The 12,413-nt window shown below is 34.8% G+C and overlaps 1 protein-coding gene across 5 annotated transcripts; it reads right to left on the reverse strand.

Annotated features, from left to right (window-relative positions):
• Nucleotides 1–1,379: 1,379 nt before the first annotated feature.
• On the reverse strand, nucleotides 1,380–11,756 carry foxp3b (forkhead box P3b). 5 transcript variants are annotated; one of them, XM_067412677.1, is made up of 14 exons: nucleotides 11,523–11,756; nucleotides 10,411–10,476; nucleotides 6,279–6,430; nucleotides 6,060–6,125; nucleotides 5,843–5,951; nucleotides 4,429–4,543; nucleotides 4,244–4,348; nucleotides 4,043–4,130; nucleotides 3,751–3,825; nucleotides 3,390–3,528; nucleotides 2,756–2,832; nucleotides 2,379–2,480; nucleotides 1,872–1,993; nucleotides 1,380–1,716 (listed from the first exon to the last, which is right to left on the reverse strand). In XM_067412677.1, exons 3-14 carry the CDS (start codon nucleotides 6,426–6,428, stop codon nucleotides 1,626–1,628), a joined length of 1,239 nt encoding a protein of 412 aa, XP_067268778.1. In that variant the 5' UTR covers nucleotides 6,429–6,430; nucleotides 10,411–10,476; nucleotides 11,523–11,756; the 3' UTR covers nucleotides 1,380–1,625. The 5 variants fall into 5 exon arrangements, with proteins under 5 accessions (XP_067268778.1, XP_067268779.1, XP_067268780.1 ...); XM_067412678.1 differs by lacking the exon at nucleotides 11,523–11,756 and adding an exon at nucleotides 10,639–10,664; XM_067412679.1 differs by lacking the exon at nucleotides 11,523–11,756 and having other exon boundaries at nucleotides 6,288–6,430; nucleotides 10,411–10,655.
• Between the last annotated feature and the right edge of the window lie 657 nt (nucleotides 11,757–12,413).

Genomic DNA, 12,413 nt, shown 5'->3' on the forward strand with positions numbered 1-12,413 from the left:
TTCTATCAGCTTGAATCAGTCGGCCCATTCTCCTCTGACCTCTAGCATCAACAAGGCATTTTCGCCTACAGCACTGCCGTATACTGGATGTGTTTCCCTTTTCACACCATTCTTTGTAAACCCTAGAAATGGTTGTGTGTGAAAATCCCAGTAACTGAGCAGATTGTGAAATACTCAGACCGGCCCGTCTGGCACCAACAACCATGTCATGCTCAAAAGGCTTAAATCACCTTTCTTTCCCATTCTGACATTCAGTTTGGAGTTCAGAAGATTGTCTTGACCAGGACCCCACCCCTAAATGCATTGAAGCAACTGCCATGTGATTGGTTGATTAAATAATTCCATTAATGAGAAATTGAACAGGTGTTCTTAATAATCCTTTGGGTGAGTATATATATATATATATATATATATATATATATATATATATATATATATATATATATATATATATATATATATATATATATATATATATATATATATATATATACACACACACACATACATACATACATACATACATACATACACACATTTCTTTCTAATACAGTGCCAACCATCATCATTGGCATTGTGTAATAGTGGCACTGGGATTTTGAGGGTGAACAAAAGCCTGTGGTGGCAGAGGAGCACAAAAGCATGGCTGAAGCATCATAAGGGATGGATACGTTCCCATCAAGCTGGAAGACAAAACAGAGAGCCACAGGGGAACGGATGCAGCAGATTTATTTACTATCCACCTTTAGACTGCAGCATGAAATCACACGTGCAAGAACAGGGTGAAAAAGCAACCATTTGCACAATTGAGGAAGAATAATAATAAGAAAATTATCGAATACTACAGTAATTCAAATTAGCATGTGAGAAATGTTTCAATAATCAGCATATCATTTGCCCTTAAACAAGCCTGCTTCAGTGACTCAGATTTGAGTTATTATACAGTATAAATATCATCAGAATATGTTTTAGAAATGTAGAAAGGACATTTCTTTGTCTTTCATTCCAGCTTGATGACTCTTTTTGTCTTTGCCTGCACTGTTATAGAATTACCACACCCAAAAACGTGTGAGCACACACACACACAGATGCCCTCTTCTGGTCAGGTTGGAGTATATTCTGATATGTCATTGCGATTGTATTTAATTTGAATCATATATAGTTCAGGACATATAAATCAGAAATAAAGCATGCATATATGCATATATTCTGTTACTATTTTAAAAGAAAACAGTCTGTATCAATATTTGTCATATTTTTATACATATACTTAGACAGTAACACAGTTTTAAAGGAAGACTTGTTGATTTTTTTTTAGATAGATAAATAGATAGATAGATAGATAGATAGATAGATAGATAGATAGATAGATAGATAGATAGATAGATAGATAGATAGATAGATAGATAGATAGATAGATAGATAGATAGATAGATAGATAGATAGATAGATAGATAGATAGATAGATAGATAGATAGATAGATAGATCAATGAATATTAACAAACAAGATCATCCTTATCCCTAATCCAAGGAAAATGCCTAAAACTGCTTTAAAATAATAAAACTAGATTTTTGTTCATTGCCTCATTTGTGTCCATACTACACTATACACTTGGAAGTGGTTTCACTGAAAATCTGTGGCTTTTATAGATACATCTGAGGCTTCATGGGATGGACAATGGGAGAAGGGTGTCAGCCAATTCAAACTGTAGTCCCTGTAAAACAGCAAGACGTTGCTTTGTCACATTGTCAGACTTTCAAAAACTGTGTGCATATTCTGTGAATTTAATCTACATTCTTGTTTTGATCATCCTGAACATATCATTGCGTATGTAATTTGTCTAAGGATGAGGGAAGAACCTGAGAGGACCTGTTGATTTTTTGTCCTTTCCTCCTCTGAAACTCTTCCTCATCCACTGTCCACACCGCTCCCGTCCTCCCGTCCACGCGCACAAAGCATTTGTGGAGACTAAGATTGTGTCGCACGGCATTCTGAGAAAAAAGTTGAAGCAGTTATAAATCAGAAAATATAATTTTGTATTTATATGAATTAGACCTGGTGGTGTTTAGTGAGATTATTCAGCATGTTTTTATCATGTCAACAGTGGCACCATGTGGACAAAAATATAATGTCCCCAAAGTGGAGTTTGAGATAAAAGGCCAATCTCAGGATATCAGAGGTCAACCTGCTGAAGGTTGGAGCTTATTTTGTTTTAAGTAAGCCAATTTGTATAGCATTGAATTAGACACACGTGAACATTTAAGTCTCTCACAATATATATCAAAAAAATATATATAAAAAATGCTTAAAACAGAAATAGGACTGATCCCAGGTCTCAAACTGATGTTTTTTTGAGTGCAGCAGAATTTTTAGAACCTTCCATGTAGGCGAATTATGACGGAAATAGTAAAACATTCTTGTGAACCAATTGTAGATTTCATTTAACGTCCGCTGTTTCTCTGGGGCGTCCAGGATTGACTGTAGGAATCAATGATAAATCACATTTATACATTTTAAAATAAGCATTAAAATGTATATAATTGTACTTACTACTATAGATAGATAGATAGATAGATAGATAGATAGATAGATAGATAGATAGATAGATAGATAGATAGATAGATAGATAGATAGATAGATAGATAGATAGATAGATAGATAGATAGATAGATAGATAGATAGATAGATAGATAGATAGATAGATAGATAGATAGATAGATAGATAGATAGATAGATAGATAGATGCTACTTACCCATCTAATTAGAAAAGCATATGTATATGGCGGTCGTATATTGGCATATTTGTAGTATTCAACACCGCTAACGAAATCTGTAATTTGCAGAAAACCAAATTACTTAACAGAACATCACACAACAATTCTTGGAAATTGACTGTCAACACTCATATGTGCATTGTGCCTAATGTGTCGCTGTGTTTTTTCTGCCGGGTAATGCAAATGAGGCAGTCATTTTCGATAACATACTTGCATAATGCACCTAGCACTCAAGTTTTTCGAATAGCCGACTTATGAGCAACAACTCCAGCTGAGACTGTGTGAACCACTTTTGGTCCAGATTTTAGGCAGCCTTTGTGGTCTGCCTGCCAACTGTGACAGGAAACAAGCTAAATTAAAACTTCAACTGTAGTCATAGTGGTAGACCAACTTTCTACTGTCTGACCAATAACAACTGGAACGGAAGCAGAAGATGGGTGTTGCCTTCTCACTGTAAACGGTGTTGGATGGTAACCTTTAACTATTTGTATTTTTTTTCACCATATCAATTACACTTAATTGGATTATTCTTGTCTAAAGAAACTCTTCAGTTAGAGTTACGTGTGTTTAGAGGCACAGTAAGATGTGTATTTTGGATTTTAGCAGGTTTTACCTGGCAGCAAGTGTGGTGCAGATATATGCCAGGGTTCCTGTTGTACCGGTGCTTCACTAGCTCTCTTCATCCTGCCATCTGGCTCCCCCAACAGGGGCAAATTTAGTGCCAGTGGCCTGCACCGGCCTGTAGCAGCTCCCTGATAAAGAACACACAAGTCAGCCCATAATATGAGAGCGCCATTGAGCACGGCAATAGGTTGCCATAGACATCTTGAAATGAGTTCAACTACACTGTGTATAGATTTACTGACATTATGAATTCACAAAAAGGAAATGTCATGTTCACTATGAGAAATGCTATTTCTGTATGCTCTCACGAAACTTGTGGCAGCCTCAAAGAGTATTCTGGAGAGTCTTACAGTACATGTCGAGATGCAGTCAAAGAGTTGAAGGTGGATCTGCATGGCGTGAAGTTTCTGCTTCTCCTGAATGAGCTGAAGTCATCACATATAGCACATTAGAGCCAGTGGGTTCCCAAACCACTTTTACCAAGATGTTTGATTCTTTTGGGTTCACACACAATGACTCAAAACCAATGAAACCATGATTCACTTTCAACGCCTCATTCATACATTCATAATGACTGGTGATAATCAAATATGCACAGAGTAAGACTTGTGATGCTTGTAAGCGATCTTATCTCTGATGTACCTGATTCTCCATGTGGCGTACCAGGTCTTGCTGAATCTGCCACTGTGCAATTGATTTCTCATCTGTGCTGTGGTCTCGGTTCAGATGTCTAGACAGGTTGAGAATCGGAAATATCTGTGTCTTTCAGTTTGAAAATGATAAGACTCCAACAAGGGAAGCTCGCTTATTTGTTTCAGATATTGAAATAAAACACAGACTTACCTCAAAAAATGTGTGTATCCTTCAAAGACTTTATCACAGCCTGGCCAGCGACATTGGCCATTTACATACAGCGAGCTGAAACTCTGCATCTCTGTCTGGACAGGGCTGAGGAGGCCATGTGACATGTAAATATGCATATTGATGAACATTTATTACCTTCATGATTTTTATTTCTTCAGTGATACCTGTGATGGTGCAAGCTGGGAGATTGTTTCCTGTCAGCAACAGCCTGTATGGTACTCTGCGTGCTGTGACCGGTCTCTTTTCTTCTGTTCATAGCTGATGGGTGACTGTCATTTGCTAAAGAATGAGGCAAAACAGTGCACACCTGTGAATACTTTAACAATCATTTTGTTTTCAGTTATTTATTATATGATATTGTTTTATATATGTATTTTTATGTACACTGTAAAAAGAATATTTAGAAAAAAAGTTACCTGGTTGCCTTAAAATTTTGAGTTCATTGAAATTCAAATTTTGAGTTAATACAATGAACATGTTTTGAGATTCAACAACCTTATTTAATAAAACATTATTAAACGTATATTGGGTAATTGTACGTGTTTTATTTCTGATGACGCAGTGAAACATGCCAAATAGTGCTATTTTCATGATTTATCAATTTTTTTATGTGGTTCAGATACAATAATATTTAGAGTTTCTATTTATTAAACAAATTTCCTTCATTGTATCAACTCAAATTTTTAATTTCAATAAACTCAAAATTTTAAGGCAACCAGATTACTTACTTTTTTAAGTTAAACCAACAAAGAACAACATTTTTTACAGTGTATATATGTATTTTATATTTTATTATATTGTATAAATAATATATTTTTATATTCAAGATCAATTAAAATGTATTTAAATTATGAGTATTTTTATTGTATGAATAATATATTCTCATATTTATATATAATTTGATATAAAAAATAAAAAACTGAAAATGTACTGGTAATTTTCTGCCAGGACATTATCCAGTAATTTTACAGAAATTTCCGTTGACTCTTAAAACACAAACTAATGCAATGTGTAATTCAAAATACACATAAAAGACCTGTAAAAAACCAATATGGAAAATTCCTTCATATTTATATAGTACATTGTGCCATATTTTTACAGTGTACATTTGTGGTCAGATCTTTTCATGCACTCAAAAAACATACACTTTTTGTTTTAAAGATTTATGCAATTTAATTAATAGTAAAATTCCATCAAACTGAATTGAATAATTAAGTAATGTAATTGAATAATTGAACAATCCTCATTCATTTATTCAATTCAATTACTTAAAGGATTTTTTGTTGTTGCAGATTCTACAAGGTATATTTAAACTTATGACCTAAAAGTTTATATAGAACACAACAACAGCACCTCCCTCAGAGAGCAATCAAAAAACGTTTGTTTTCTTTCTTTTGAAACCTTTTGAATCGAAACACTTTGAAGAGGTTACATGCAGCAGTGTATGCGTTTCAAAACAGTTGCTTGACAGAACATGTAGCCTACATATGTGGAATATAATGATATATCTCTATGGATTTCACTACTTTGACTGTCAATAAAAAATATAAAGTTTGAATAATTCATTGGAACACAGACCCTGAAGCAGGAGAGCTGTAGAGCGGAGTACAGACGGCCTGATCTGGCCAGCTCGAGAATTCTCAAACACCAGCTGAAGAAACTGCATCCGTTCTTCATCACCAGCTCTCTGCACACGTACACATACACACAGAGAATCACGCCAACACCCTCTCCACAATAAAGGCCATTCTCTGAGAGCTTCATGCTTTTAAACATCAGCAGCTTATTAATCTACCTGGCATAGTGGATGTTTTAAGAATGTTGAGTTGTTGGATGGAACAGTATGGACTGATGCCATTGTCTGAGGGGCAGGATACAGAAATCAGAAAGAAAATTAAAAACGCATCTATACACTAAATGATTTGGAATCTTCAGAAAATACAGTGTAAATAATGCAAACAACCTGAGTCTTCATTTAAGGCATTGAAAATACCAGAAAATGAAGCCCACTCACAGAACGTACAGCAGATGAAAGATCTTCCATGTGCGAAGAATGTTCGTTCGTCAGAGGGGGAGACGCAATACGCTCTTCTTTCAGTTGTGGCTGTCGTTCATTTTCTCTCCCACTCACCCGCTTGTCACTTTCTCTCTCAGACTGAGGCATTCCTGAATTCAAGAGTTTGACAAAGATTGCAAGTTGGTGTGCAGCGTTATATACTTACAATACTTACATTTCACATAATACATGTGGAAAAGAGAACAAAACAATTAGTTAACAATTTTTTTTCAAATAATAGTTTTGTATTGCGTTGTATTGTAAGTATATGCATGCATGTGTTTATTTATTTAGAATGTTTTCATGGTCTAAGTTCTGTGAGTTCTACTTATATTATTTTAATAAGGGACATTTTTCTTTGACAGTCTTTAAAGGTGTGATGAATTGAGGAATCAACTTTTGATATATAAAAGGTTATGGTAATATAAGAATATCCTGTAAGTTTCAGAGCTGAAAACTTCCTTGTTAGTCAAAGAAAAGCTTTTATAGACACCAGGCTCAGCAAATGGTCCTGTGCTTCATACTGACTTCAGTGCAAGACGAAACACACTAATCCAGTAGCCCCGCCCACTGACTCATGGAGGGCTCGTGTTAGCTGGTCAACAACAATAAATATGCCTTGGAAGATTAAGATATTTTCTGGTTGTAGAAGAACACAGTCGCTGCATAAGCTTCCTTTTGATCCTAATATTAGGAATGAGTGGTTGAACTTTATTTTTAATGAAGTTCCAGCTCACGTGGGGAAGACATTCACTTCAGTTCACTGCGGGGTCGTTTGTAAACAAATCTCCGGTAGATGCTGGATTTGGATCCGACAGGAATGGTACAACACACATGTGAGTAAAATGTGTTTTTATATGTAATAGAATTGCATTGTTATAGATTGTTTTAGCTTATGTGTAGGTGTCTAACAGAGCATACCTTTAATATGCTGGACTCAGACACGCTTGGGCCAGGGCTCGCAAAGCCCGGCAGGCCGATCAATCTCATTATATTCCGTTCTTGTTCTGCTATTCTCTCTCTCAAGTTGACATCTGAAGGGCTGCGCGCATCGAACGTGTATGTGTGTGCGCGCGGTTCACGCTTATATCGTCCATGCCGGCTATGAGTAATATAAAAATAATAGTCCAATTAATTGCGGGTCGATGAGAAATAAAACATTTTGTTTGTTTGATAAAGACGTTTACAGCCCTGTGATTGAGAAAATCATTCTGGTTGCCGCTTCTCCCTCATTCTCTCCTCTCTCATGTCACTGAACTGACAGGGGAGCTTAAGCTCATTAAAATATGCAAATCTTATCCAACCCTAGCCTTGGGCGTTTAGTTCCAAGTCTCCAGTGCAGCACGCCCATCAAAACCGTTCAGGAGAGAGCCTCGAAACCAGTGTAAAAAATAGCCTATTACTTATTAGTTATGATGTTTTTGAATGTAAAAACCACACAAATGTCATTCGTTCACCTCAGACAACAGTATAAAATATTTTTAAAAAGCCAGTTAATGACACCTTTACATTTTGTTTTTACTTTACTATTTTCTATGAAATCATCTGAATTAGATATGCATATAAGGCAATATATGAGAAGCTGTTTCAAATGTGCTGCGTAACACAAGAGAATGAACCTCATTGGTTCTTGTGGAAGCTCAAACATGCTGCGCAACACAAGAGAATGAACCTCATTGGTTCTTGTGGAAGCTCAAACGTGCTGCGCAACACAAGAGAATGAACCTCATTGGTTCTTGTGGAAGCTCAAACATGCTGCGCAACACAAGAGAATGAACCTCATTGGTTCTTTTGGAAGCTCAAACGTGCTGCGCAACACAAGAGAATGAACCTCATTGGTTCTTGTGGAAGCTCAAACGTGCTGCGCAACACAAGAGAATGAACCTCATTGGTTCTTGTGGAAGCTCAAACGTGCTGCGCAACACAAGAGAATGAACCTCATTAGTTCTTGTGGAAGCTCAAACGTGCTGCGCAACACAAGAGAATGAACCTCATTGGTTCTTGTGGAAGCTCAAACGTGCTGCGCAACACAAGAGAATGAACCTCATTGGTTCTTGCGGAAGCTCAAATGCGCTGCATAACACAAGAATGAACCTCATTGGTTCTTGAACGTCAAGTAAGCATGCTTGAGCTTTCGTTTACCACAGCTGATGTGCATTGATTAATTTTTATAATAAAAGCCTAAAATCAATCTGTTCATCATATAAAGCGATCGTGTCTCTTCATTTAAATCGATAAAATTTGGACTCAGCCGTTCAATTCAAATGGATTAGTTTTTCAATCTCTTAAGACATTTTTGAGTGGTAGTTGCGTAAACTGTCAATGGACGGACAGAAAGTCTTACAGGTTTGGAACAACGAGGATGAGTAAATGACGACAGAATTTTCTTTTTGGGGTGAACTAACCCTTTAAATATGTTGTAAATGCATACAAAAATAGCAAGCCTTAAAAAAAGAAGGTGAACAAAATATTATTTGCATTCACAGAAAACAAGAGGGAAAATAAGAAGATGCTCGTATGAAATTGCTTTTGAAAGGAAAGTACGGCATGCATGTAAGGAATGTGAATCCCAGGAACACAGTCCTTCTTAAGATGGTATTTTCCCTGTAAGCACTGAGGGGGAGAATAATTAAAGCAAAGTGGCTGAGACTATAGCGTTCAATGGGACTATGTGTGCACAGACTATAATTTACAGTAACCGCAAGACCATAATAATTTATGACAAATCTCTAACCTCTAGCTATCATGTTTTTAGGTTAAAAAAATCCAGAAAAACATAAACACGAGAGAATGCTGAAATGTTGCCCAAAATGTGCGTGACATCTGTCTGTCAAACACAACACACACCTCTCCCACCTCAGGAAACCACACAAACACACTTTGCATTTTGCAAAAACATGCACAAAAGAAGCAACCCAGGAACAGGATAAGGATAAGACAGCAATAGAATGCGGTTGATGATGTTATTGAGCCTGAGTTCAGATAAGAGCATCTATAACAACACAATGATTTGTTTTCATACACACCTCTGCACTTTAAACAAACATCAAATGCAAGCAAACTAAATTCGAAATAAAAAATGTATTCATATGGATCTATTAAGAATAAAAATAACGGTAAAACTTTATTTTACAGTGCCATTGTTACACGTTACATGTACTTACCATAGTAATAATATGCATAATTACATCCAACTAACCCTGAAACAAACCCTAATGCTATAGTAAGTACATGTTACTAAATATCACTCAGCACTTAAATATATAATCACACTGTAACAATGACACCTTAAAATAAGTTATATTAGTTATATACACTAATTTCATACTTGCATTTTTATCAGTCACTTTTCTAGAGAATGTATGAAGGGTCTATCACACATTTAAGGTTGCTTTCAGGTTTACACAGCTCAGCGATGGAATATTACTCACTCATCTCACTTGACTCTTTTTCCTCTTTTCACATAAGTGTAGTCTTTAACTTGCCTCATAAGACAAAATCTAAGTGAAACTTCATATAGGAATCAATATTTGTCATCTACTTTCCTTTACATCTCTACCACATGAAACAAGTTGAAAAATTGAACTTTTTTTGTCTTTGTAAAATCAGGATGAAACAAAAATAAAACAAAACAAAATGATTCACAGTGACCATAACTTTATGTCTTTTGTCCTCCCACACTCATATTTCCATTGTCTGAATATTTGAAGGCATTTGTACATGCAGTAAACATAAACAGTTCCAAAGAATTTTAGCAAATTTCACGTGCGACATGCATTGTATCACACTGTATCATCATTTGCTTGGTTAACATGATTCAAATATTATTTAGAGGCGTTCAGATCAAAAAGAAGAAGTTTTTCTCTTGTAAATGAGCATGCGTTGTAAATATTTTAATTAAAAATGTCAAATCCCAACATAATCATATTATGTGCGTGCAGATCATTTAAATGCAGATATGAGTATTATAATCCAAAACTGTCTCATCTAAGGCCAACATGCAATACTTTGTCACCAGAGTTGTCATTAAATGACAGGCACTATTAAATCATCAGGAACAAGCAAGTAAATATTCACCAGCTTTCTTTACCTTGCGCCTTTGTAGTCAACCGTTGTCTTCCTGTGCAGTTCTGGTTAAAAATGAGAGTGAAAGGATCTTTATAGGATAAAAAAGACACAAAAAAAGAGAGAGAGATAAAATCTCACATCAAAGGAGTAAATGCAATGCTAGATTCTCCAATTTATATCATAGATCATGACATGAGGTAATGTAATTCCTCTATGAATGTCTAAGGACACATTGGAGACCATTTAACACCTCAGTCTGCAGGGGTTGAGTACTCGTTTCCATGTGTAAGATTAAACACAATGCTTTCTGTTAGTGTCTCTCTGAGAAAGGTAAGCACGATATTAAAAGGAAAATGGACTGTCCCTGACCCTTTTTATTCTACCTTGAGATTTAGTGAAAAAATATTATTTAAAGATTATGTATTGTTGTTGTTTTTTTACTTATGAGATATAAAATATTTTACAAATTAAATAATAACAAATATTATAGTAATATGTCTCATGCCTGCTGTGTGGGCATGAGACATAAACACGAGAGAAAACAAACACGAGAGAATGCTTAAATGATATATAATTTGATCTTAAAGTATAATTAATAATAATTATTCTATAAGATTATGTAGATTATAGTATATTTTTTTTCTTGTAATGAGTGAGCAGGTACTGTATTTCCATTATATATATGCAAATTATGCATGTATATATTTAAGATTTTTTTTATATTTATATATAAAATATTTATATTTATATCATATACATTATATACATATATAAAGTATGCAAATGTTTGTTAAAAAGATACATGTATTTGTGTGTATTCAAATATACATAGTAAATATACACAGTACTACACTTATCATGTGTAAACAAACTTTTATTTTGGATGTGATTAATCGCGATTTATCATTTGACAGCTATAATCATATATATATATTTTTTAATAATATATATATTATTCACTGGTCTATGGTCCTCGGAAACAGAGATTAGCCAATGTAAAGGAAAAAAAAGCTTTCCAAAAGATCAGCGATAATTTAATCGTGTAACACATCTGTTAAGTTGTAGGAAAGTTAATCTCATTTACGCTTTAGTAAATTGTTCAGTTTTCACGGAAAAGTGCATTTTAAGACTCACCTGAAGTTGTCACCTTCCCACATAGAATGTGTCATTACCAGTAGTCAGTATCCAGCACTTATTTATACTCAGCAAATACTCCGTCATCACAAAGGAAACAGGCATGTTGTATCTCAAAGGCATAATAAAGAAATACAAATCATACAGTTATACACATCATTTCATCACTGACTTTGAAGTTTCCTGCACTGTAAAAAATCCAACTTATGTTTTGTATGACAAATTCAGCTTTAAAGTTTATTTAACATGAAAAAAGCTGAGATAACTCAAACAAAGTTTGTACAACTCAAAAATGTTCTGCAGCTGCATGGTTGACTTAAACTTTTAAGTTAAGTTTTCTCAACTTTTTTTTTTTTACAGTGTGGGAGCATCTTTTATGCATCATTTTTAATTCTACATTAATATGATTTGTTGTTTAAGGGAGCTAATCGTTAACACTTTATTTTAAGGTTCAGTTATTAACTATTAACTATATATTATCATACATATTAATAGGATATTGGCTGTTTATTAAAACTCATAAAGCCCATATTAATGCCTTGTTCTGCATAACCTTATTCTACATCCCTTAATCCTACCCAATACCTAAACTTAAATACTACAAAAACTACCTTACTATTAATAAGTAGTAAATTGGGAGTTTATTGAGTCAAAAGTCGTAGTTAAAGGGTTAGTTCACCCAAAAATGAAATTGATGTCATTAATGACTCACCCTAATGTTGTTACACACCCGTAAGACCTCCGTTCATCTTCAGAACACAGTCCGAGATTCAACAGTTATGATTTGGATCACCAATGTCACGCGATCCGAATCATGAATCAATACGCTTTGGATCTTTATTTGTGGACTGAAAACAAACACGGAAGAGAAGAGAATGCTGAATAAAGTCG

The sequence above is a fragment of the Pseudorasbora parva genome, chromosome 13, assembly GCF_024679245.1.
Source record: "Pseudorasbora parva isolate DD20220531a chromosome 13, ASM2467924v1, whole genome shotgun sequence".
Lineage (NCBI taxonomy): Eukaryota > Metazoa > Chordata > Actinopteri > Cypriniformes > Gobionidae > Pseudorasbora > Pseudorasbora parva.